Genomic DNA, 26,268 nt, shown 5'->3' on the forward strand with positions numbered 1-26,268 from the left:
TTTGTATGCCAACATGCATGGGATTTGAATAGCTCTCACTCGGCTTGACTTCGCGAACGAAGATTTAAGAAAGGTGCAGTAGTCCACGTCTGTTGCAGGCTCGCTGGTGGCTGACAAGACCAATGCGGGACAGGCAGGTCCAGCCACAGTGGCTGCAGGGAAAAGTCTGATTTGAGGTTGGTGCTGTATCAGTCCACCTTTTCTAGGCCCCTCTCCATGCGGAGCAAGCAGTGCTGTCCCTAAATAAGGCTGCTTGGTTGTTCAGGGTGCTGCCGAAAAATGCTTTCGTCTCCGGGTCAGCATCAGGCGACCAATACCCTGAACCGCCTACATGCAGGATCGGGACTGCGGCTTCCAGTGGCATCTTCCACCTGCCATTTCGCCCCTTGCCCATCGCTGCAGGACTTGGTATGTTGTGGGTTGTGGATGTGGACATGCTCTTCAGGCCTGCGCAGAGGAATTTTTAGGTGAAGCGCAGTGTGCGCAGTACTGGCTCCACCCTTTCACCATGGGGTCATCTGCCATGGCCCAGTAAGCCAGGACGCCGGCAGCGAGTCCTCCAGGTGGTAGATGTTACAATTTGAATAGCTACCCATTTGCAAACACTGGAATACTTTTACACATTTGGCTTTCCTATTCTGCAAGGACCACACCTGTGCCAGTGAGTTTGATTTACAGTCAAGAACTTATTAGTGCAAGTAATACAAATATGATTAAGCAATGGTGCTTCCTTGCTATTCCTATTAAATCCCACACTTACAGAGCCTTTTCCAAGAAATTTCATGCTTCAGAAGCTTTTCATTCTTCAGTAGTTTTGGCTAATTTTGAATAGTGTTTGAGTTCAGTGGCACCTGAACTGAGGGAGGGACGATGGCTCAGTGGTAGAGCATCTGCTTGGGAAGCAGAAGGTCCCAGATTCAATCCCTGGCATCTCCAAAAAAGGGTCCAGGCAAAGAGGTGAAAAACCTCAGCTTGAGACCCTGGAGAGCCGCTGCCGGTCTGAGAAGACAATACTGACTTTGATGGACCGAGGGGGGTCTGATTCAGTATAAGACAGCTTCATATGTTCACCTTTGAGACCAACAGTTTTATCCAAGGTATAAGCTTTTGTGTGAACGCACACTTCCTCAGATACACCGAAATGTCCATACCTATAGGTAAAGAAGGTGAGCAGCAGATTAGCATACAATATGATGAAGATGTTTAAGAGATGCGAGGACCCAACAGGAATAACATGGTTAGTTTATATGGTCCTCATTTGCTTGGATCGAATACTGGGCCAGGGGAAACAGGGAAGTAAATAAATATATGGAAACTGGAGACTGATGTGTAAATGTACCCTTCTTAATTGTGGAGTGCTGAGAGTCATTAACTGAGACCCTGTTGTTCTGTCATGATCTGCAATCCTGCAACTGCACTGAGAGTTTCCTTCTAGCTGAAAGGAGAGCCCTGAGGAGCTGGTTTTCAGCCTCCCCCAAATACCTCTTTGCTGGACATCTAACCAGGATCTGACCAAGTGAGCCCCACCGTTCAAAGGGGGGCTCGCTCCATGGTTTTTGGAAGAGACGCTCTTGCCTAATAGTTCAGGTCTATGCAGGGGATAGAGGCAATGGTGAAGGGGGTCACCAGTCCCTGTGGTCCTCTGGGGGCTTCAGTTTACCTTATGATTTATCCCCTGGGACAGACTGAACCAATGTAATGAGAGGTTAAGCTTGTAACATCCTTAAAGAGCTAAACAGAGACAGTGAACTTTCCCAAAAGAATGAGGGAGACGTATCTAAAATAGTTTGGTATGTTTTATAGCAAAATGGAAATAAACCTGATCTACAAACCACAAGAAGCACTTTTGCTCTGATCCACTGGGGCAATTCTCATTTGCTTTCCTTGTGACATTTAACTGTCTGTGTCTCTCTTTACCCCTCCCCAGAAAGAAACCTTTCTTCATAGCCAACTCACTAAAGGGACATTGACACAGACGGAGAAAAGCAAGGAGATGGAAGAGCAGGACCCAGAAGGACCTGGAGCTTGGAAGATGGCAAGCAGAGGCCCCCGTCCCACCCAAGCTGAGAGCAACGTTGAATTCTGGGAAAGCCCTGTGCCAGAGAACCTGCCAAAGGACACCATGACCTCAGACGCACATTTCCAACGCTTCACGCAGTTCCGCTACCATGAGGCTGATGGGCCCCGAGAGGTTTGCAGCCAGCTCCATCGCCTTTGCAACCACTGGCTGAAGCCGGAGAGGCGCACCAAGAAGCAGGTCCTGGACATGATGGTTCTGGAGCGGTTCTTGGCCCTCCTGCCCCAGGAAATGCAGTGCTGGGTCAGAGGATGTGGGCCGGAGAGCAGTTCCCAGGCGGTGGCCTTGGCCGAAGGTTTCCTCCTGAGTCAGGCAGAGGAGAAGAGGCAGCCAGAGCAGCAGGTGAGGGGGTTTCCTCCGGCTACGTCCAATTCAATATCTGGCCTTATCTAAGGTTTCCCTGAGGGAAATTTGTCCAAGAGTTAATCCTCCAAATGGGAGATTTAAATCCCTCCTTCAGCAGCCTCTTCTAGTAGATAATTTCTGCTCCCTCCAGATAAGTGACCAGGTCGGCTGATGGAAGGGTGCAGAGTCTGGGAGTGGGGCAGGATCCAGTGCATGGTCTCTCCATCCCATCTCTTATCCATTTCAGATGTGGGGACCATCAGTGAAGGCAGAAGCTGCATTCTCTGGGGCAGACGGAGCTTCCTTGGAGCAAGGGCAGAGGGCGCAGGCCCAGGAGGGTGCCCAAGATGCCCTCTCCTCTGGTAAGGACTCTTTGTGCCTGGAGGCGATTGGGGCACCCCGTGAATGTGATGGGGAGAGCATTAAGGTCACAGCGCTGGAAACCAGTTCCTAGAGGCCAAGAATCAAAGGGGAGATTTGGCTTCTGTGCCTGTGCTTATAGGGACATCTGAGGGGCCACTGTGGGAAACAGGATTGTGCAATTGGGATGACAGGGTGTGGCCGGAACCCCAGGAGATTTGGGGAGGCCTTGGTGTGAAGCTTGGCCCGGATAGTACCCTAGATCAGGGGCGTCAAACTCCTTCGTTAGGAGGGCTGGAGCTGACAGAAATGGGACTTTGTGGGGCCAGGCCTTTTATGTCATAAAATATATTGCCAGATAGTGGAGATATAAACTTTATAACAGACGTAGACAAACACAGTTAAAGATATTATTTTTAAACTTAAAATACAAATTTACTTAAAACTCTTCCAGTATATTGTTTGTTGGAAAGGTGGGGGAACAGTGAAATTTGGCAGTGCAGTTTTTAAAATAAAACATCAAGAAAAGGCACAAAGGGTATGACTCTGTGGAAACAGTGAAATGGCATTGTAAGCTTCTCCCCCACCCCCAAGTCTACTCAGGTTGGCAATGGCTTTCCAGTACAATATCCCCCTTTGGCTGTGGGTTCCCACATTAGAGTACTCACTAGATTAGAGCCATTCAACAGATAAGCTGGCTGAAAGCATCAACATTTTGTTTGCAGGGACACAACTCCAGGAAGCATGAGTTTGAGCTGCCTGTAGGAACTCTGAAAATGTAACCCTCTCCACTCCATTTAAAACCATTGCAGAGCAAAGAGAAAGCTACAAGGAAAACATGGAACGGAGCTTAAAATCCACCACCCGTTTTCCTTTTAGCAGCCAGCAAAGAAAGGCAGGAAGAGCTGGGAACTGAGAATCAACCTGCGAGCTTCAAAGAGGGATTCAAAGAGCTTTTAAAGCTCCAAACTGAAGGAGACTCTGCCTCAGAGCTTCAAAGAACCTGAGAACTGAAAGGGAGGTAGTCTTAGAAGTTCAAAGGGTAAAGACAAGAGGGGGCAGAAAAGAGCTCCGTGGGTCTGATCGAAGCCCTGGGCGGGTCGCTTCTGGCACACGCTCCAAGTGTTCGACACCCCTGCGCTGGATTCTCCAGAAATGCTCCAGTGACATCTGGGATTTGGGCTGAACATGATGGTGACATTTCATGCAACGTCATTTCCACCCCTATCTATATCCACCCCCAGCCCAGACTCAAGGGTCCAGGCGGCAGAAGAATGGGATTCCTGGGTTTGTGCTCTGATCCAGCAGGAATGCTGTAACTCTAGGAAGTCCAGAGTTCCCAGGGCACGTTTGAAGGGAGTGCTACTGGAGTCTTCCTTGACAATGGAGGCCCAGATAGCAGCCACTGCCAAATCCTCCTTTTTTCATCTTAGGCGGGCGAGACCGTTGGCTCCCTTCCTAGAGCGCAACAACCTGGCAACAGTGATCCATGCAATGGTCACCTTGAGGTTAGACTACTGTAATGCCCTGTACATGTGGCTGCCAGCCCAGACTCAAGGGTCCAGGCAGCAGAAGAATGGGATTCCTGGCTTTGGTATCTGATCCAGCAGGGATGCTGTAACTTTAGGAACTCCAGAGTTCCCAGGGCACGTTTGAAGTCTGAAATATGTTGGCAGAGGTTTTCACCCCGAGCCTCATGGGTATTTCTCTTCTGCCTCTCCCAGGATTTAGTAAAAAATGTGAAAGAATGTGTTGAGTGTACACAGGGCTTGTCTCAGAATCCTGGGGAGGGGGTGCGTGAAGCAGGGAGTGACAAAGCAAATGGAATAAGAAGTCAAACACCCTCCCTTCTTCCTTTCTGTTATGAACAGGCAGTGGAGAGACGCTGTTCAGCCGCTGTCTTTCTGGAGGTGTGGAAACGGCTGCTTTACCTCCAGTCCAGGTAGGGGAGATGAGCGGGAGACAGCCTGGGTCCCCCTTCTTTCTCGGGTAGGGGGGGCTTCTGCTCCCACAGTTCCTACAATGGTCCAGATGAGAGAGGATCTAAATCCAGCTCCCTTTCCCATGCCAAGCCGTATATCCTGTTCCGTCCCAGATTCCTCCCTTCCAGTGTGCAATGTCTGTCCTGCATAGAACACGCTTCCTTGGGAGGTTGTGGGCTCTCCTTCCTTGGAGGTTTCTTTATTTTATTTAGTTATTTTGCGGATTTCTAGTCCGCCCTTTCCCAAGTCGGATTCAGGGAAGATTACAATATAATGAAATAATTAAATCACACAATAAGACAGTTAAAATTAAACAGTTAAAACCATTAAAAAGAAAGAAAATAAGGCAGATGGCTAGATGGCCATCTGACAGCAATGAAGATCCTGTGAATGTAGGGGGAGGGGTTTGTGAGTTTCCTGCATTGTGCAGGGGGTTGGACTAGAGGACCCTGGAGGTCCCTTCCAACTCTAGGATTTTGTGATCGCTGACGAGGGAATCTGCTTTTTCTTTCAGTGCCCCGTTTCCTTTGAGGAGGTTTCTGTCTGCTTCACCCCAGGAGAGTGGGCCCTGCTGGATCCGGGCCAGAGGACTCTCTACAGGGAAGTCATGCGGGAGAACTATGGAAGCGTCATCTCTCTGGGTAAGGAGCTTTCAAAAGGGCCAAAGGTGTGAGTTGGTGCCCCTGGGATGATGCAGGAATCAAACTGTTGAACAGCAATACATCATGTTGAGGCCTTTCCAGCTTTGGTGAGGGGCGACTGAGACCAGTGTTGTGGCCGTCACCGAAGCCTGAGAAGGTGTCCCGGATAACAATGTTTGGTAAAACCTTTTTGGAGAAACCATATAATCTTTTTGTACATTACAACAGCACAAGAAAGGTCCATTCTCACATTAAAATATTACGAGAGAGGCAGGCCTGTAGCTAAGGGAGGCCGCAGGGGGGGAAGGCCCCTCTACCCAACCCCCCTCAACAAGTATTGTCCCTCCTTTCCCCGCCGCTCTTGCGGCCCCTGATCTCTGCGCCGCTGCTCTTTCAGCCCTCGCCCGATCTCCGCAATGCTGGTCTGGCTGCCCCCGCCCGATCTCCCCGCCGCTGCTCTTGCGGCCCCCTCCCAAACTCTCCGCCGCTTTTCTGGTGGCCCCCACTTTCATCACCGCTCTTGCAGCCCCCACCTGAATTCCTCACTGCTGCTCCGCAGCCCCCCCCCACCAATTTTTTTTTCCTCTGGGGCCCCTCCCCCAGAACTTTTCTGGCTACGGGCCAGTAGAGAGGTCCAGTGAGCCTCTCAGATTTAGATGAGATATAGGCTCATTTTGTCAATGAACTTCTTCCTCAAGAGTAGTCCTTATTTCTTTCAGGGTTGTCAGCCTCTTGTAACAATTGAATGTAAATGCTCTTCTGCAACATCTGTTTTTCTCAAGTTCTCTCATCCTGGGGTAAACCAGGGCGATAACAACAGGACACACCACAAAGCTGAATGGAAATAGATAATTTTTAAATTTTAAGATATTGTTAATTGTTGGTAAAAACTTACCACTCAGTCCCACCTAAGTGTATATATGTATTTATTTGGAGCTTAAACCAGTCCTGAACCACTTCTTTAATCAGATACAAAAGCCTTCTGGAGCTTGCTGGCAAATTGCTCTCTACAATATTTTTATTAGGAGCAAGCCATTCCTTTTGATGGCAGAAAGCAAGCTCCAAAGGGATTGAATGGTAAGTTTCTGGGTGCACATTGGACCTTTCTTGTAATATTGTAATGTGAGAATGGAACTTTTTGTGCTGTTGTAATATACAAAAAAAATTATGGTTTTTCTAAAAGGAAAGGAAAGGTCCCCTATGCAAGCACCAGTCATTTCCGACTCTAGGGTGACGTTGCTTTCACAATGTTTTCACAGCAGACTTTTTACGGGGTGGTTTGCCGTTGCCTTCCCTATTCTTTTACACTTTCCCCCCAGCAAGCTGGGTACTCATTTTATCGACCTCAGAAGGATGGAAGGCTGAGTCAACCTTGAGCCAGCTACCTGAATCCAGCTTCCGCCAGAATGGAACTCAGGTCGTCAGTAGAGAGTTCAGACTGCAGTACTGCTGCTTTACCACTCTGCGCCACGGGGCTGCTTTCTAAAAAGGTTTTACTAAACATTGCTAGCCACTACACCGCACTGTTTGTTTCTCTTGTTGTGTGTAATGTGAAGTGTGATCCCGTTTTGTTGGTGTTACTGAAAAGGTGTCCCATCCAGAGGTAAAGGTGGAGAGAAAGAGAACGTGAGAGAGAATCCGGAAGGGGCCAGATCCTCATTTCTCTGCTGCTTACATTTACAACACCCCCTCCCCCCCTGGATGGGATTACAAACATCCCCTTTGACTGTGACCTGGAAAAGATCCTGTCAAGAACCCAAGCCTGGGTCCCCCTGGTATTATACTTCTACCTCTGTAGTGTCAGGTGGTCTGAATGACCCAATCGAGGGTCCTCCCTGATGGAATCTTCCAGAAGCTGTCAGCACCCCCTAACTCCTGGTTACACAAGTGGATACAGGTTCTCAGGATTCACCAAAGCCAGCCTTGAGAAAAATAAGGTTGGGGGACGGGGTGAAATCATCAACATCTGCAAGTCAGACACACCATTTAATACTCACATTAACCCTTGAGGGGAACTAGGCTGCTTTGCCTCACAGATCTGTCCCTCTTACGCTGGCTGGGATTGCGGGCTAAAATCCTGACCATGATTCCAGAAGAATTTTTACTCTTGAAGTTATTTCCTTCCCGATAGAAGAATGATTACTTTTTCTTTCTCTCTGTCTGCAAATGAAGCCAGAAGTATAAGAGAGACTTTGGTGGAGAAAGACAATCGCCTTACATCCAAAGAAAAGCTGGGGAGTTTCTCAAGAGGATCTCAAGAGCATATTTCCTCCCCAAATGAGCTGTCTGACAGTAAGTATCATTCAGTTAGGCCAAGAAAGAGGCAAGGCATAGCCATGGGGGAGTTTGGATTGACTTCAGAGCAACATTTAGTTATTTATTTTATTTTTATTTCTTGCACTTGTATCCCGCCCTCCCCAAACGGGCTCACGGCGGCTAACAACAGTCACAATTTGATGAAAGATTCAACTTATAACAATAAAACATTATTAAAACATTCAAATATTAAAACAGTTTAAATGCAGCTCAGATGGCGCGCTCTGTCTGTTTTGAATTAATTTCTGATGCTCTTGTGGGGTAGATAGTACACACCCCCATAGATGTTAAAAGTACCTCCGTTTAGTTGTTAAAAACCTTGTTGTGATAAATCCCGCAGGGCCCTGGTCTCCTCAGGAAGGGCCTTCCAGAGGGCAGGCGCAGCCACGGAAAAGGCTCTTGCCCTTGTAGTGGTCAAACGGGCCTCCTTTAGCCCGGGGATCTTTAACAGATTTAACGAGCTTCGTCGTAGTGCTCTCTGGGGCTCGTGTGGGGAAAGGCGGTCCAGAAAGTAGACAGGTCCCAAGCCATATAGGGCTTTAAAGGTCATAACCAGCACTTTGAACTGGGCTCGGAAAACTACAGAGAACCTGTGCAGCGTCTCCACTGCAGGTTGGTACAATCACACAGCCCGCTGCGGGGGGGAGGAGTCCTTCTGGGGATGTCAAGAAGACAAAGATATTGGATTTATATCTCGCCCTATACTCTGAATCTCAAGACTCTCAGAGAGGTCACAATCTCCTTTACCTTTCCCCCCGCACCACAACAGACACCCTGTGAGATGGGTGGGGCTGAGAGAGCTCTCCTCAGAAGCTGCCTTTTCAAGGACAGCTCTGCAAGAGCTATGGCTGACCCAAGGGCATTCCAGCAGCTACAAGTGGAAGAGTGGGGAATGAAACCCCGTTCTCCCAGATAAGACTCCGCACACTTCAGCACTACACCAAACTGGCTCTGGAGGAGACAAGGAATAGCCATGGGGGATTTTGGATTGAGTTCAGAGCAACATTCAGTTGGTACAATCACACAGCCCACTGCAGGGACAGGAGGCCTTCTGGGGACTGGGACTTGTAGGGTCAGGAGCTCCCTCTGAGCAAGAGCTCAGGTGTGGCTCTCGTAGGGATGAGGTATCCTGAAAGACTAGATATCTGGGGAGGGTGACAGAGAGGTTAAGATCAGGTAAACCAAAGGAGGCCGAAGGGCCCTCAGTCCTTTCCTCCTGCAGTAACATCGATGCCTTTAGAACTTACCTGCCCTCCAGTTGTTAATGGGATCTCTCTTCTTATTCCAGCCCAGGATGATCAGAGCAATGAGGAGGGTGAGAAACTGGATCAGCAGTTGCCAGATCGAGTTGAAAAGGTGGACTTGAAAGAAAACATCAGGAATCCAGGAAGACCTAAGAGAAAGAAAGGCAGCCATACAGCTGAGAAGAGAGATGGAAGACGACATAATGCACGTTTTCCAAAGCAGAGGATAATGAGGGCAAGTACATCCGTTCAGTGTGTAAAGTACTTCAAAACCAGATCACAGCTCCCTCTGCACCAAAGACAACGAAGAGGGGAGAAACCATTTGAATGCACAGAGTTTGGAAGGAGATTCAGTGAGAGAGGGAATCTTCACAAGCATCAGAGCATCCACAAAGGGGAGAGATCTTTTGACTGTTTAGAAAGTGAAAAGAGAAATAGTCAGAGTGGCCATCTTCAAAGTCATCAGAGAACTTACACACGGGAGAGACCTTTTGAATGCTCAGAGTGTGGAAAGAGATTCAGTCGGAGTGACTCTCTTCAAAGTCATCAGAGAACCCACACAGGGGAGAGACCTTTTGAATGCTCAGAGTGTGGAAAGAGATTCAGTCGGAGTTGCAATCTTCAAAAGCATCAGAGAACCCACACAGGAGAGAGACCTTTTGAATGCTCGGAGTGTGGAAAGAGATTCAGTCAGAATGGTCATCTTCAAAGTCATCAGAGAACCCACACAGGGGAGAGACCTTTTGAATGCTCAGAGTGTGGGAAGAGATTCAGTCGGAGTTTCAGTCTTCAAAGTCATCAGAGAACCCACACAGGGGAGAGACCTTTTGAATGCTCAGAGTGTGGAAAGAGATTCAGTCACAGTGGCAGTCTTCAAAGTCATCAGAGAGCCCACATAGGGGAGAGACCTTATGAATGCTCAGAGTGTGGAAAGAGTTTCAATCACAGTGGCAGTCTTCAAAGGCATCAGAGAACCCACACAGGGGAGAGACCTTTTGAATGCTCACAGTGTGGAAAGAGATTCAGTGAGAGAGGGAATCTTCACAAGCATCAGAGAATCCACAAAGGAGAGAGACCTTTTGACTGTTTAGAAAGTGAAAAGAGAAACAGTCAGAACGGCATTCTTCAAAATCATCATAGAACCCACACAGGGGAGAGACCTTTTGAATGCTCAGAGTGTGGAAAGAGGTTCAATAAGAGACGGAATCTTCAGAGGCATCATAGAACTCACACAGGGGAGAGACCTTTTGAATGCTCAGAGTGTGGAAAGAGATACAGTCAGAGTGGCACTCTTCAAAGGCATCAGAGAACCCACACAGGAGAGAGACCTTTTGAATGCTCAGAGTGTGGAAAGAGATTCAGTCACAGTGGCAATCTTCAAAGTCATCAGAGAACCCACACAGGGGAGAGACCTTTTGAATGCTCAGAGTGTGGAAAGAGATTCAGTGAGAGACGGACTCTTCAGATGCATCAGACAACCCACACGGGGGAGAGACCTTTTGAATGCTCAGAGTGTGGAAAGAGATTCAGTCACAGTAGCCATCTTCAAAGCCATCAGACAACTCACACACGGGAGAGATCTTTTGAATGCTCAGAGTGTGGAAAGCGGTTCAGTGAGAGACGGAATCTTCAGAGGCATCATAGAACTCACACAGGGGAGAGACCTTTTGAATGCTCAGAGTGTGGAAAGAGATTCAGTCACAGTGGCAGTCTTCAAAGTCATCAGAGAACCCACACAGGGGAGAGACCTTTTGAATGCTCAGAGTGTGGAAAGAGATTCAGTCGGAGTGGCTATCTTCAAAGTCATCAGAGAACCCACACACGGGAGAGACCTTTTGAATGCTCAGAATGTGGAAAGAGATTCAGTCAGGGTGGCAGTCTTCAAAAGCATCAGAGAACCCACACAGGGGAGAGACCTTTTGAATGCTCAGAGTGTGGAAAGAGATTCAGTCAGAATGGTCATCTTCAAAGTCATCAGAGGACCCACACAGGGGAGAGACCTTTTGAATGCTCAGAGTGTGGGAAGAGATTCAGTCACAGTGGCAGTCTTCAAAGTCATCAGAGAACCCACACAGGGGAGAAACCTTTTGAATGCTCAGAGTGTGGAAAGAGATTCAGTCGGAGTGGTCATCTTCAAAGTCATCAGAGAACCCACACAAGGGAGAGACGTTTTGAATGCTGAGAGTGTGGAAAGAGATTCAGTCGGAGTGGCAGTCTTCAAAGTCATCAGAAAACCCACCCAACTGAGAGACATTTTCAATGCTCAGAGCATGGAAACAGATTTAGTCAGAGTGACACTCTTCAGCGACACCAAAACCCCCAAAGAATAGAAACCATGTAATTGCTTAGCCTGTTAAAGCAGCTTTTATCTTATTTTATAACTAAAAAAGAGCCACAATCCGTATAAAGAACTGGCACTATATAAACTATTGTAGAAAGCTTGAATGTACACAGAAATGTTAGTGTAACCAGGAAGAAATATTTAAAAATGCTCTAAATATGTAAGAAACTTGAGCCGTGTTTGAAGCTTTCATATACATCCCACTACTGCATATGGTATTAGAAGGACACCAGACTCTTCTTCCAGGCGGTTGGCAACCCTAGATTGTTTATTAATCTCAGAAAACAAAGCTGAACTAAGGAATGTTCATAGGTTGTTTAAGAGATTATTATGCGTATCAGGTATATGAGACTTATACTCCTTATACATAGCTATCTGGTCCTTTGAAATTAGTTTTAATAAGTTGATGAATACTGCTATGAAATTATTGTAAATTACTATATTATTATTGTAAACAGTAATTTTTTTCCCATCTGATTGTGGGGGCTGGGGTGAACAGAAGTATCATTTGTTATTGAAGTTTGTTCCCTCTCACATGTCTGACCTGCAACACAAATTGTAAGTTGCTTTGGCTCCAGCTACCAAAGGAATGCTTTTCTAACCATCTGTGAAGTATTCCAGCTGGGGCTTTGGTGTGTTCTCCCTAAGCATCCTACACCTGCAAATGATACTTTATCTTTTGGCCTTGATTGGGTGGCAGGCTCTTTAATGCTGCTGGAGGCCTTCCTTTAGGGAAATTAGCCTTTTACCCTCCTGGTCACCTGGGTCTGAGAGCTTGAAACTTTCTGTCTCGGAGATTCAGCAAGATGGCGCAGTGACACGGAACGAAGTCCCATAGCTGGTGGGAACGTTCTGTATTTGCAAGCCTCAGAGGGGACCTCCTTTGGTGGGTACCCCTTAAAGGAGTGTCAGATGACACACCGCAGCCAGGAGAGCTGGTGGAAATTTGAGGGAAGCAGCGGAGGCTTCTCCTCACGTCTCCAACCTTTCTCTAGGCAGAGGCTGCAAGTGCTTCTAGCAGTAACTGGGCTGCTGAAAAAGGAGCATGAAGGACCAAGCGAAGCTCCATCAAATCATCTCAAGGTCTGACTTTTATCTAGAATATGGGCAGTAGGAAGGAGTAGAAATACCTACCTACTGGCAGCTGACAGAGAGGGCGGTGTGGTGAAGAGACGAACGATGGCGGAGAATAGGAGGAAGACGGAGACGACCAGAATGGTGACGGGGTGAATGAGGTAGAGGCGGAGCGACAAGAAAAACACAGAAAATTGTGGCGAGCTTGGAGAAAGTGAATGAAGAGGTGGAGAGTCGAGAGGTGGGAGACAGATGGGAAAGCTCAAGGTTGTGAGTGGAGGGATTGATGGCGGCTGAGAGAATGAAGACGGATTAATGGCGGCGGAGAGGATGGCGTAGAAGATGAAGAAGACAGAGATGGAGATTGCGGAATTGTCAATGTGGTGAATGCTGAGAAAGGGAGAGGAAGACGGAACGGAGAATTTGGACAGCGCATGGTAGCAGAGAAGCGGAGAATCGAGACTTGAGAGGTGAAAGAAGACGATGTTTGAAAGTGAAGAAAGAACAGGGAAGGTTTGGGAAGGAAGGGGGAAGTGTCTGTGTGGCGGGAGGAAGGAGAAGGAAGAAAGAAGGGGGAAGTTATAAAGTGGAAATGCAGAAAGCTTTTGGGAAGAAATAAGTAAGAGTAAAGAAGGAAAAGGGAAGGATGTTGGGGAAATTTTGAACTAGGTAAAGAAGGAAGAAGAAAGGTTAAAAGAAAGAGCAGAGAAAGAAAATGACAACACAGCAGCTTGTTCGAGGAAAAGGAGGGAGAGATAGTTTTTAGCAGCAAACTTAGCTGCGGCTATCTCTCTCTTGAAGAGTGGTTTGTTTGAAAAAAGTATTTTTACTGGAATTAACTTTGAATATAAAAGGTGGACCAGACTTTAAGACAGAGGAACTAAAATAAGGATTTTGCATTTTAAAATGGTGGGATTCCTAGTGGACTAAGACCTATTTATAGAGCCTGCTGGGAAAAAGAAGAAAAAAGGAAAGACGGAAAGGTGGGACTATTCTGAATGAGATTTGTCGTCTTAAAGAGAAAATATCTAGTGTAATTGTTGATTAATTTAATTGGGATACTATTGTGTATAGGGGGATATTAGACTGATATAGAGTGTTGAATGATATTAAGATTGTTAATTAAATGGTAGAATTGTTAAATAATTTGCAGATAGAGATAAAGGTAAGTAGAGCTATTAATTAGAGAAGTGTGGGGGATATAAATAGTATCAGAATATAAGAAATAAGGGGAAAGGTTCAATTTGGACCTTAAGACAAATAGTAAGAGAAGATAGGATAAAATAAATTCGTAATTTGGCAAGCAATGAAGACTAAAACAAAAAAAAATGTTACAGGGTTCATCCCCTAGACTAGGGAAGTCAGTAACAACAACAATTAATCAAGATGCCATTGATAAATTACAAAGTATAATGGTGGCAGGATTCAAGCAGAATCAGGAAGCTCTGGAAGAAATTAAGACGGAGTTTAAGGAAGAGATAAAAAAGACGAATGAGAAAGTAGACAATTCAGCAACAGCTATTGGCAAACACGCAACAAATTCACAAACTGTCAGCAAAAGTGGGAACTTTGGAAGAACAAGGGAAGGTGATAAGATCTAAGTTGAGAGAATCTAAAGATCAATCTTCACAGTTGGAAGATAGAATAGCTAGAATTGAATGGGATAAAGCTCTATATAATTTGAGATTGCAAAATATTCCTGAAGAAAAAGGGGAGGGTATCTATAAAACAGTTATTGAAATTCTATCTTCACAAGAAGAACAAATAATAAAAGGAGAGAAAGAAATTGATTATATTAGGAGAGTGACAACCTCATATACAAAAAAACCACAAACTGCCGAGGGAGGTACATGTAAAATTTATGAGAGCTTCAACAAGTGAGAGGATTTTAAGAACTATACATGAAGCAGAATTGACATGGAAAGGAAATAAAATAAAAGTCCTGAAAGATATCCCATGGAGTATAAGAAACAGAAGAATGGGATATAGGAGGTTAACGGGATGGTTAATGGAACAGTCAATTCCATTCAGATGGCTAGTCCCGGAAGGCGTCCTTTTTACCTACCAAAGCAAAAGGTTCAATCTAACATCTTTAGATAAAGTGCAGGATTTTTGGAGCAAATATGTAGACTCAGATAGCCAAGATTCTGAACTAGAAGATAATAAAGAAGAAGAAGAAGATCCAAGTAGTATTGAAGAAGGTGAAGTTGCAAGAGGAGGGAAAGGTAGAATAAAGACAAGACTACAAACAGCTAAAGAGAAAAAGAAGATATTGGATAGTAACTGAAAGAAAATGAATAAAGCGGGATTGAGAATTACATCGGTCAATATTAATGGATTAAATGAACCGAGAAAAAAGGAAAAAAACTTTTCTTCAATTAAATAAAACACAATCGGATATAATTTGTCTTCAAGAAACCCACATTAAAAAAGAAGATTCGAGATTTTTACAAAACAAAAAATTGGGTCAACTATACATAGCATCAGATTTAAAAAGAAAAAGAAGAGTTGCTATTTATGTGAAGGAATATATAAAATCGAATGTACTTTATAGTGAAGACTTGGGAAGGATTTTACTAGTAGAAGTAGAGATAGACGGGAAAAGAATAATAATTGGCAACATATATGCACCCAATAACAGCCAAGAAAAATTCTTTGTTAACCTACATAAGAAATTGAATGAATTTGAAGCCACGAATTACTACATCTTTGGAGATTTCAATGCAGTATATGATGTAAGCAAGGATAAGAAGACAGAGAAGAAAAAAGCTAAAAAATTGCAGGGGTCTTTACCAAAGAGCTTCTTTAAGATGGCAGACGAGCTGAGTTTGGTAGATGCATGGAGACTGAAAAATCCTTCTACGGTGGATTTTACTTATTTTTCACATGTACACAGATCCTGGTCCAGAATCGACATGTGCTGGATGTCCATGTTCTTAGCCACAACAATAGAACAAGCCAATATTCTTCCAAAAACATATGCGGACCATAATCCGATTCAGATTGTTTTGCAAAAATTACCAACTCGAATTCGGTGGATATTAAATACCCAAATACTTAAAGACCAAGAATTCATGAAAGAAGCAAAAGATAAGATAAAAATGTTTTTTGATTGTAACCGAGAAGCGGATACACCGATACAAATAATATGGGATGCTTTTAAGGCTTTCTTCAGAGGTATGGCAATTAGCTATTCGGCGAAAAGAAAAAGGGAATGAATGCAAAAATATAATGAATTACTTAACAATTTAAGCAAACAAGAGAAATTGCAAAAGGTTAGAAATACAGAAGAAATTAGAATGAAGATCCAGATAATACAACATCAAATTAATTTGTTGTTGGCATAAGAATTGGAGAAAAAATTAAAATGGACCAAACAAAATTATTTCGAGAATGCAAACAAAACCAGCAGATGGTTAGCTTATAAATTGAGAAAGCAAAGAGAAAAGAAAATTATTGGATCTTTAAAGGATGAAAACAAGGTGGTTGTGACACAAAAAAAACAAATAGAAGAAACTGTAATAAATTTTTTCCAAAAACTTTATAGTGGGCAAGAAGTTTCAGAACTTGATCAAGAAAATTATTTGAAACAAAGTAAATTGAAACAAATATCAGAGGAACAGAAAAAATCATTAGGGTATTCAATAACAATGCAAGAGATAACAGAAGCAATGAACATATGAAGTTGCCTTATACTGAATCAGACCCTTGGTCCATCAAAGACAGTATTGTCTTCTCAGACTGGCAGCGGCTCTCCAGGATCTCAAGCTGAGGTTTTTCACACCTATTTGCCTGGACCCTTTTTTGGAGATGCCAGGGATTGAACCTGGGACCTTCTGCTTCCCAAGCAGATGCTCTACCACTGAGCCATCAAGAAACAGAAGAAACAGAAAAATAATAAAGCACCTGGTCTAGATGGTCTTCCAGTTGAATTTTATAAATGCTTTGAAGAAGAGTTGATAATTCCGTATAAAAGAGTATTGGAAGAGAGAGCAGATAAAGCAAGAATACCAGTATCGTGGCAAGAGGCGTTAATATCTCTAATTCACATAGAACGATCAGATCCAACTGAAATTCGGAACTATAGACCAATCTCTCTACTAAATATAGACTATAAAATTTGTACTATTCTCTCAAATAGATTAAAAAAATATTGCCAGATATAATAGAAGAAGACCAAACAGGTTTTATCCCTGGAAGAGAAATAAGAAAGAATTTGAGAGTTATCCTGAATATTTTGGAATATTACAAAGAACATCCAGAAAAACAATTTGCAGCAATTACCTTAGACGCTGAAAAAGCTTTCAACAATGTAAATTGAGATTTCATTTTTAAGACATTAATGGCAATTGGATGTGGAGAAGATTTTGTGAAAATAATTAGGAGAATTTATACATGTAAAAAAGCAAAGATTAATATTAATGGATCGTTGACTGAAGTTATAAAAGTTGTACAAGGAACTAGACAAGGATGTCCATTTTCCCCTCTGCTGTTTGCGTTCACTTTAGAACCCTTCCAGAAGGTAATAAGAGAAGATAAAGAGATTCAAGGTGTCAGAGTAAGAAAAGAAGTATTTAAAACACAAGCATTTGCGGATGATGTATTGTTTACTCTTGAAGATCCAAATAGCTCGATCGAAAATTTAAAAGGGAAATTAAAGCAATATAGAGAAGTGGCGGGATTCAAAGTAAATTATCAAAAAACCAAATTTCTGGCTAAAAATATGACAAAAGATCAAATTTTAGAATTGGAAACAAAATCAGGATTTTCTCATGAAAAGAAAGTTAGATATTTAGGTATTTACCTAACTGCGGAATTAAAAATGCTTCAAAGAGATAATTATGAAAAGATTTTAAAAGAAATAAGATCTGATCTGGAAAGGTGGGGTGACATGCAAATATCCTTACTAGGAAGAGTGGCTTCGGTTAAAATGAGTGTTTTACCAAGGGTTTTGTTTTTGTTTCAAATGATACCAATTTCTCTCTCTCAAACTTTTTTTCAACAATTAAACAAATTAGTAACAAAATTTATATGGCAGAATAAGAAACCCGGAATTAAACTAAAAATTATGCAGGACTCTAAATTGAGAGGAGGATTTGGACTTCCAGACTGGCAATTATATCACAAAGCTTGTATATTATCTTGGGTTAAAGACTGGTTGTTATTATTACGAAATAAGAAATTGTTAACATTAGAAGGTGCAGATCTGACAAGGGGATGGCACTCTTATATTTGGTATAGTTCCCCAGCAAAAGATAGCCATTTTCTCAGACATGAGATTAGGAGAGCCTTATTTAAATGTTTGTATGCAAATGCTAGAAGTGTTCGAAGTAAAGTGTTCGAAGTAAAATTGGTGAATTGGAATGTTTAGTGTTGGGAGAAAACATAGACATTGTGGGAATTTCAGAAACTTGGTGGAATGAGGAGAATCAGTGGGACACGGTGATTCCTGGATATAAGTTATATCGGAAGGGTAGGGAGGGAAGGGTTGGAGGTGGGGTGGCTCTGTATGTCAGAGAGGATATACGGTCCAGTAAGACTGAGGTCAGAGAATTAGATCCACTTTTAGAAATGCTTTGGGTTGAAATAGAGGGCCCAAAAGGAAATTTAACTATGGGAGTTTGTTATCGCCCACCAAATCAAAAGATAGAGGACGATTATAATATGATGGAAGGCTTTTATAAGGCCATTATAATATGATGGATAAATCCAATATCTTCTTAAAGATAGCGGCTAAACGTAAAAACTGTGTCGTAATAGGTGATTTTAACTACCCGCAGATTGATTGGGTCAATATGTGTTCTGGTCGAGAGAAAGAGATTGAGTTTCTTGATGCTCTCAATGACTGTGCTATGGAGCAGATGGTCTCAGAACCTACCAGGGGTGGGGTGATCCTGGATTTGGTCCTAAGTAATGCCCAAGACTTGGTGAGAGATGTAAAAGTGATTGCGCCGCTTGGGAGCAGTGACCATAATGTTATTGATTTCACCATTTGTATAAATAGGGAGTTGTCCAAAAAGACCGCCACAACCACGTTTAACTTTAAAAGGGGTAAATACACTGAGATGAGGCATGTGAGGAGGAAACTGAAAGGAAAGGTACATACGGTCAAAACCCTTGGGGAAGCTTGGACGCTATTTAAAACTATAATCCTAGAAGCTCAGATAAAATACATACCACAAGTTAGGAAAGGCACAAACAGGCATAAGAAAAGGCCTGCATGGTTAACCAGCAAAGTAATGGAAGCTGTAAAAGGTAAGAAGGACTCCTTTAAGCGGTGGAAAACCAGTCCAAGTGAGATTAGTAAAAGGGAACACAGGCTGTGGCAAATCAAATGCAAGACTGTGATCAGGCAGGCAAAAAGGGACTATGAGGAGCATATTGCAAAAAACATAAAGACCAACAATAAAACTTTCTTCAAATATATTAGAAGTAGGAAACCAGCCAGGGAGGCAGTGGGGCCCTTGGATGACCATGGGGTAAAAGGATTACTGAAGGAGGATAGGGAAATGGCTGAGAAGCTAAATGAATTTTTTGCCTCCGTCTTCACTATGGAAGACGAGAACTTTTTGCCTGCCCCAGAACCACTAATTTTGGAAGGGGTGTTGAAAGACCTGAGTCAGATTGAGGTGACAAAAGAGGAGGTCCTACAACTGATAGACAAATTAAAAACTAATAAGTCACCGGGTCCAGATGGCATACATCCGAGAGTTCTGAAAGAACTCAAAGTTGAACTTGTGGATCTTCTAACAAAAATCTGTAATCTTTCATTGAAATCTGCCTCCGTTCCTGAGGACTGGAAGGTAGCAAATGTCACCCCCATCTTTAAAAAAGGTTCCAGAGGAGATCCGGGAAATTACAGGCCAGTCAGTCTGACTTCAATACCGGGAAAGTTGGTAGAAACCATTATCAAGGACAGAATGAGTAGGCACATTGATGAACACGGGTTATTGAGGAAGACTCAGCATGGGTTCTGCAAGGGAAGATCTTGCCTCACTAACCTGTTACATTTCTTTGAGGGGGTGAACAAACATGTGGACAAAGGAGACCCGATAGATGTTGTTTACCTTAACTTCCAGAAAGCTTTTGATAAAGTTCCTCATCAAAGGATCCTTAGAAAACTTGAGAGTCATGGAGTAAAAGGACAGGTCCTCTTGTGGATCAAAAACTGGCTTAGTAATAGGAAGCAGAGAGTCAGTATAAATGGGCAGTCTTCGCAGTGGAGGACAGTAAGCAGTGGGGTGCCGCAGGGCTCGGTACTGGGTCCCATGCTCTTTAACTTGTTCATAAATGATTTAGAGTTGGGAGTGAGCAGTGAAGTGGCCAAGTTTGCGGATGACACTAAATTGTTCAGGGTGGTGAGAACCAGAGAGGATTGTGAGGAACTCCAAAGGGATCTGTTGAGGCTGGGTGAGTGGGCGTCAACGTGGCAGATGCGGTTCAATGTGGCCAAGTGCAAAGTAATGCACATTGGGGCCAAGAATCCCAGCTACAAATACAAGTTGATGGGGTGTGAACTGGCAGAGACGGACCAAGAGAGAGATCTTGGGGTCGTGGTAGATAACTCATTGAAAATGTCAAGACAGTGTGCGTCTGCAATAAAAAAGGCCAACACCATGCTGGGAATTATTAGGAAGGGAATTGAAAACAAATCAGCCAGTATCATAATGCCCCTGTATAAATCGATGGAACGGTCTCATTTGGAGTACTGTGTGCAGTTCTGGTCGCCGCACCTCAAAAAGGATATTATAGCATTGGAGAAAGTCCAGAGAAGGGCAACTAGAATGATTAAAGGGCTGGAGCACTTTCCCTATGAAGAAAGGTTGAAACGCTTGGGACTCTTTAGCTTGGAGAAACGTCGACTGCGGGGTGACATGATAGAGGTTTACAAGATAATGCATGGGATGGAGAAAGTAGAGAAAGAAGTACTTTTCTCCCTTTCTCACAATACAAGAACTCGTGGGCATTCCATGAAATTGCTGAGCAGAAAGGTTAAAACGGATAAAAGGAAGTACTTCTTCACCCAAAGGGTGATTAACATGTGGAATTCACTGCCACAGGAGGTGGTGGCGGCCACAAGTATAGCCACCTTCAAGAGGGATTTAGATAAAAATATGGAGCACAGGTCCATCAGTGGCTATTAGCCATAGTGTATGTGTATATAAAATTTTTTGCCACTGTGTGACACAGAGTGTTGGACTTGATGGGCCATTGGCCTGATCCAACATGGCTTCTCTTATGTTCTTATATGGATCCATAAGATATTAAAAAAGCAAATTCCTCATTTACCAGAATTATATTTGTAAATGTTTGCAAAATTGAGACAACCAAAGCGGAGAAAAAGCTTTTATTACACATGATAACTGTTGCCAGAATATTATATGCCAAGCAGTGGAAAACAGGGGAAACACTTAATAGAAAAGAATTTATTGTTAAATAAACAATATTTAACAGGGGAAACACCTAATAGAAAAGAATTTATTGAGCCACTTCGGTGGGAAGGGCGGGATATAAGTCGAAATATAAATAAAATAAATAAATAAATAAAATAATGGAAATAGCAGAAATGGATTTGCTCACTACAAGAGTACAAGAAGGAAATGTTATAGAATGTGAGAAAACATGGCAACCAATGTATAAATGGGTGAAACATTTTGAAATTGTAAGATAGATTAAGATATAGACATTAGATGATATCCTAACGCTTCTTTAGGTGTTAGATGTTGTATGTGATGTTTGTGTTAAGTTTTTGTAAAATATGTCTTGAATGTTTGTTGATTAATAAATGTTATTAAACGGGGTGGAACATAAGAGAAGCCATATTAGATCAGGCCAGTGGCCCATCCAGTCCAACATTCTGTGTCACACAGCGGCCACACACACAGACACTGTGGCTAATAGCCACTTTCTGTCTCTGTTACATAACGGTACTGCTCATGTATCTGTAAGTCTCTTTGTTTGCCCCTGCATCTATGAAAATAAGAGCAAGAGTGATATCAAATGTAACTTTGATAGCCAGTTTAGTGTAGTGGTTAATTGTGTGGACTCTTATCTGGGAGAACAGGGTTTGATTCCCCACTCCTCCACTTGCAGCTGCTGGAATGGCCTTGGATCAGCCATAGCTCTGGCAGAGATTGTCCTTGAAAGGGCAGCTGCTGTGAGAGTCCTCTCAGCCCCACCTACCTCACAGAGTTTCTGTTGTGGAAGAAGCAGATATAGGAGATTGTATGATGCTCTGAGATTCAGAGTGAAGGGTGGGGTATAAATCCAGTATCATCCATCAATCACTTCTTAAGGTCAGCCCTTCTGGGGAACTTTTAAGATGTTTTCTGGGACCATTGGTGCTTGTGTTCTGTTTTGTAATGGCCAATGGCTATACACAATAAATTTTTGACTGAGTGAAACTTTGCTATTGGCATTGGTATTCTTTTTTCTCTATCATCAGACAGTGATTTGTTACTCTTTCAACTTGTTCTGAATAAACTTTGTCAGGTTTTTTCAAAGCTGAAGTGTGGAACACTTTTATTAATAAGTGCGTTTCCCATCCCAGAGCTGAACTGGAGACTGGGGAGGTGGGCCTTTGAAGGGGAGAGGGTTTTAATTCTTGTTAATCCAACAAACCACGGCTTGCCAACTCGAGGCCAGACGCCCCTGCAACTTTTGACGTGCAGAGCCAGGGTTGGGGGGGAAGAGAACGTCCAAGTCCACGAAGGATTATACTGTTAACTGCTTACACATAGCTATCTGGTCAACTGAAATAAAACATGGTGTACCAAAGGCTGGAAAGGAGCCAAAGGGCCGTGGCTCAGTGGTGCGGGGCTGTTTTATGCACACTAAAAAATGCACTTTCCATGCACTCTGCAACTGCAGTTTACTGCATGAAAGGCCAAAATCCACTTGCAAACGGTCACTAAAGTGGATTGAAACAGCGTTTTTTAAAATGTCTGAAACCGTCTACAGCAACTGCTTGGCATGTAGAAGTTCCCAGGGTCTTTTATGCCATTTGACAAATGGATTTTCCATCATAGGAAATGTTTTCTTCTGTTTTGTTTTGAGTCCCGTTCCCCCCCCCCCCTTTTAAAATTTTCCTCCTACAAATGACTGGCATCTGAGGAGATGAGCAGTGACTCACAAAAGCTCACACCCTGCCGGAAATTTTGTTAGTCGTTAAGTCTTCTACTGTCCCATACCTCACGGCCAGGAGGTCCTGACAGAGAGATCCCAATTGGACTCTTGAATGTTGAGAAGATAAGAGAAGCCATGTTGGATCAGGCCAAAAAAACCCAGGCACCATCAGTGGGGCCAGGACACTGGGAGCCCTGTTAGCCACAGAGTATAGATGGAACTCTCTGTCTGGGGCAGTGATGCTCCGTATCCTTGGTGCTTGGGGGTGGCACAGTGGGAGGGCTTCTAGTGTCCTGGCCCCACTGATGGACCTCCTGATGGCACCTGGGTTTTTGGGCCACTGTGTGACACAGAGTGTTGGACAGGATGGGCCGTTGGACTGATCCAACATGGCTTCTCTTATGTTCTTATATCTGGGGCAGAGATGCTCTGTATTCTTGGTGTTTGGGGTGGGGGAAAACATTGGGAGGGCTTCTAGTGTCCTGGTCCCACTGATGGACCTCCAGATGGTGCCTATGTTTTTTGTCCACTATGTGACACAGAGTGTTGGACTGAATGGGCCATTGGCCTGATCCAACATGGCTTCTCTTATGTTCTTATGTCTAGGGCACTGATGCTCTGTCTTCTTGGGACTTGGGAGGGGGCACAGTGCGAGGGCTTCTAGTGTCCTGGCCCCACTGATTGACCTCCTGATGGCACCTTGGTTTTTGGGCCACTGTGTGACACAGAGTGTTGGACTGGATGGGCCATTGGCCTGATCCAACAGGGCTTCTCTTATGTTCTTATGTGACACAGAGTGTTGGACTGGAGGGGCTACTGGCCTGATCCAACAGGGCTTCTCTTATGTTCTTATGTGACACAGAGTGTTGGACTGAAGAGGCCATTGGTCTGATCCAACAGGGCTTCTCTTATGTTCTTATGTGACACAGAGTGTTGGACTGGAGGGGCCGTTGGCCTGATCCAACATGGCTTCTCTTATGTTCTTATGTGACACAGAGTGTTGGACTGGAGGGGCCATTGGCCTGATCCAACATGGCTTCTCTTATGTTCTTATGTGACACAAAGTGTTGGACTGGAGGGGCCACTGGCCTGATCCAACATGGCTTCTCTTATGTTCTTATGTGACACAGAGTGTTGGACTGGATGGGCCATTGGCCTGATCCAACAGGGCTTCTCTTATGTTCTTATGTGACACAGAGTGTTGGACTGGAGGGGCCACTGGCCTGATCCAACATGGCTTCTCTTATGTTCTTATGTGACACAGAGTGTTGGACTGAATGGGCCACTGGCCTGATCCAACAGGGCTTCTCTGATGTTCTTATGTGACACAGAGTGTTGGACTGGATGGGCCACTGGCCTGATCCAACAGGGCTTCTCTAATGTTCTTATGTGACACAGAGTGTTGGACTGGATGGGCCACTGGCCTGATCCAACAGGGCTTCTCTAATGTTCTTATGTCTAGGGCACTGATGCTCTGTATTCTTGGGGCTTGGGAGGGGGCACAGTGCGAGGGCTTCTAGTCTCCTGGCCCCACTGATGGACCTCCAGATGGCACCTGGTTTTTTTGGCCTGATCCAACATGGCTTCTCTTATGTTTTTAACATTTATTTAAAAGGCATGAGGTCCCTTTAAATGTGATTGCCAAAACTCCCTTGGGAGTTCAATTGTGCTTGCCACACCTGGCTCCACCTCCAAAGTCCCCAGATATTTCTAGAGTCAGACTTGGCAACCGGAGGCTGAGAGACCCTGGCTGGCATTCCTCAGCTTCAGGAGGGGCTGCCCGGCCCATCTGTTTGCCAGAGCTTTTCAGGGAGTTTGAATTGGCAGGCGTCTCTTTTAACGGAGGGAGGACGAGGGGTTTTTAAAAGTATTTTAAAATGAAAACATTTTCAACTGTTACTGTAATAGTAATCATTATTACTATTATTATTATTCCACCCATTCCCCCGTGGGGGCTCAGGACAGAGTACATCAACATAAGTAATAATAAAATCACAATAACATCACAATAAAAGCCAATAACAATATTTAGTTGGTAGTGCAACAGGATTGTCCAGCAAGATGATACAGTAGGGGAGGCCAACTGTTCTAATAGATAGATACCCGCCGCCTCATCAAAACACCTGGCGGAACAGCTCCATTTTACAGGCCCTACGAAAGGCTAACAAGCCAGGTAGGGCCCAGATCTCCATAGGGAGCTGATTCCACTAGGTAGAGGCAAGATGGGCATCTCTTAAGCCAGGGACGGTCAAAAGATCTTGGGAAGCTGAACAAAGCGATCTCCGGGGCATCTATGGGAAGAGACGGTCCCACAGATATGTTGGTCCCAGGCCACGCAAGGCTTTAGAAGTCAAAACTAGCACCTTGAAACGGACCCGGTACTCTATAGGCAGCCAGTGCAGGCCGTGGAGCGCTGGCCATATGCTCACCCATACAGGTGATGCAGTCAGCAGGTGAGCTGCCGCATTCTGCACCCACTGCAGTTTCCGGATCAGCGTCAAGGGCAAGCCAGCGTAGAGCAAGTTACAGTAGTCCAGCCTGGAGGTGATCATTGCAGGGGTCACTGCAGCCAGGTGTTGGGGTGACCGAGATGGTGCTAGTTGCCTGATCTGCCGTAGATGGTAAAAGACAGACTCAGCAGCCATCGTGACCTGGGCCTCCATAGAAAGAGAGGCATCCAGAATCACTCCCAAACTCTTCAACTGTTGGGCCGGCACTTAACTATAAGGAAAGGTGAAGCTTAATTAGATGACCATTCCAGGCTAGGAGTGACAGGTCACCCGTGGCCATCAGTGGGGTATGGGAGATGGAGGCTTGCTGGCTCCAGGTTCACAGAATCATAGAGCTGGAAGGGACCTCCAGGGTCATCTAGCCCAAACCCCTGCACAATACAGGGGAAACTCACAAACACCTCCCCCTAACTTCACAGGATCTTCATTGCTGTCACATCGCCATCTAGCCTCTGTTTAAAAACCTCCAAGGAAAGAGAGACCACCACCTCCCGAGAAGGAAGCCTGTTTCACTGACAAACTGCTCTGACAGTCAGGATGTTCTTCCTAATGTTGAGCCGGAAACTCTTTTGATTTAATTTCAACCCATTGGTTCTGGTCCTACCTTACGGGGCCACAGAAAACAATTCCACACCATCCTCTATAGGACAGCCCTTCAAGTACTTGAAGATGGTGATCCTATTGCCTCTCAGCCGCCTCCTCTCCAGGCTTTCCTCCTAGGACTTGGTGTCCAGACCCCTCAACATCTTCGTCGCCCTCCTCTGGACCCATTCCAGCTTGTCTAGATGTTTCTTAAAATGTGGTGCCCATAACTGAACACAAGACTCCAGATGAGGTCTTACCAGAGCAGTGTAAAGCGATACCATCACATCACGTGATCTGGACACTATACTTCTGTTGATACACCCCAAATCGCATTTGCCTTTTTAGCCACCGCATCACACTGTTGACTCATGTTCAGCGTATGATCCACTAAGACCCCTAGATCCTTTTCTCACATACTACTGCTAAGACAAGTCTCCCCCATCCTATAACCATGCATTGAATTTTTCTTACCTAAATCCAGAACTTTACATTTATCCCCATTAGAAATCATTTTGTTCATTTTAGCCCAGTTTTCCAGCCTGTCAAGGTCATCCTGTATCCTGTTTCTGTCTTCTTTTGTGTTTGCAACCCCTCCCAATTTAGTATCATCTGCAAATTTAATAAGCATTCTCTCTATTCCTTAATCCAAATCATTGATAAAGATGTTG

General features: G+C 44.3%; 2 protein-coding genes across 2 annotated transcripts in view; both read left to right on the forward strand.

The window, feature by feature from the left end:
- LOC132590309 (oocyte zinc finger protein XlCOF6.1-like) overlaps positions 1-9,818 on the forward strand; it is a gene marked incomplete at its 3' end in the record, with an annotated part of 34,037 nt that extends 24,219 nt beyond the window's left edge. The window contains exon 4 of the mRNA XM_060263366.1: positions 9,385-9,818. Coding sequence (XP_060119349.1) covers positions 9,385-9,818 — 434 coding nt within the window. The remainder of the gene's footprint in view (positions 1-9,384) is intronic.
- Positions 9,819-10,496: 678 nt separating this feature from the next.
- LOC132590313 (zinc finger protein 391-like) lies at positions 10,497-12,395 on the forward strand (the record flags this gene model as incomplete). Its single annotated transcript, XM_060263378.1, has 2 exons — positions 10,497-11,080; positions 12,302-12,395. Coding segments are annotated over 2 exons (678 nt in total), but the record flags the coding sequence as incomplete, so codon positions are not given.
- Positions 12,396-26,268: the final 13,873 nt, after the last annotated feature.

The sequence above is a fragment of the Heteronotia binoei genome, chromosome 2 (assembly GCF_032191835.1).
Source record: "Heteronotia binoei isolate CCM8104 ecotype False Entrance Well chromosome 2, APGP_CSIRO_Hbin_v1, whole genome shotgun sequence".
NCBI classification, from domain to species: Eukaryota; Metazoa; Chordata; class Lepidosauria; order Squamata; family Gekkonidae; genus Heteronotia; species Heteronotia binoei.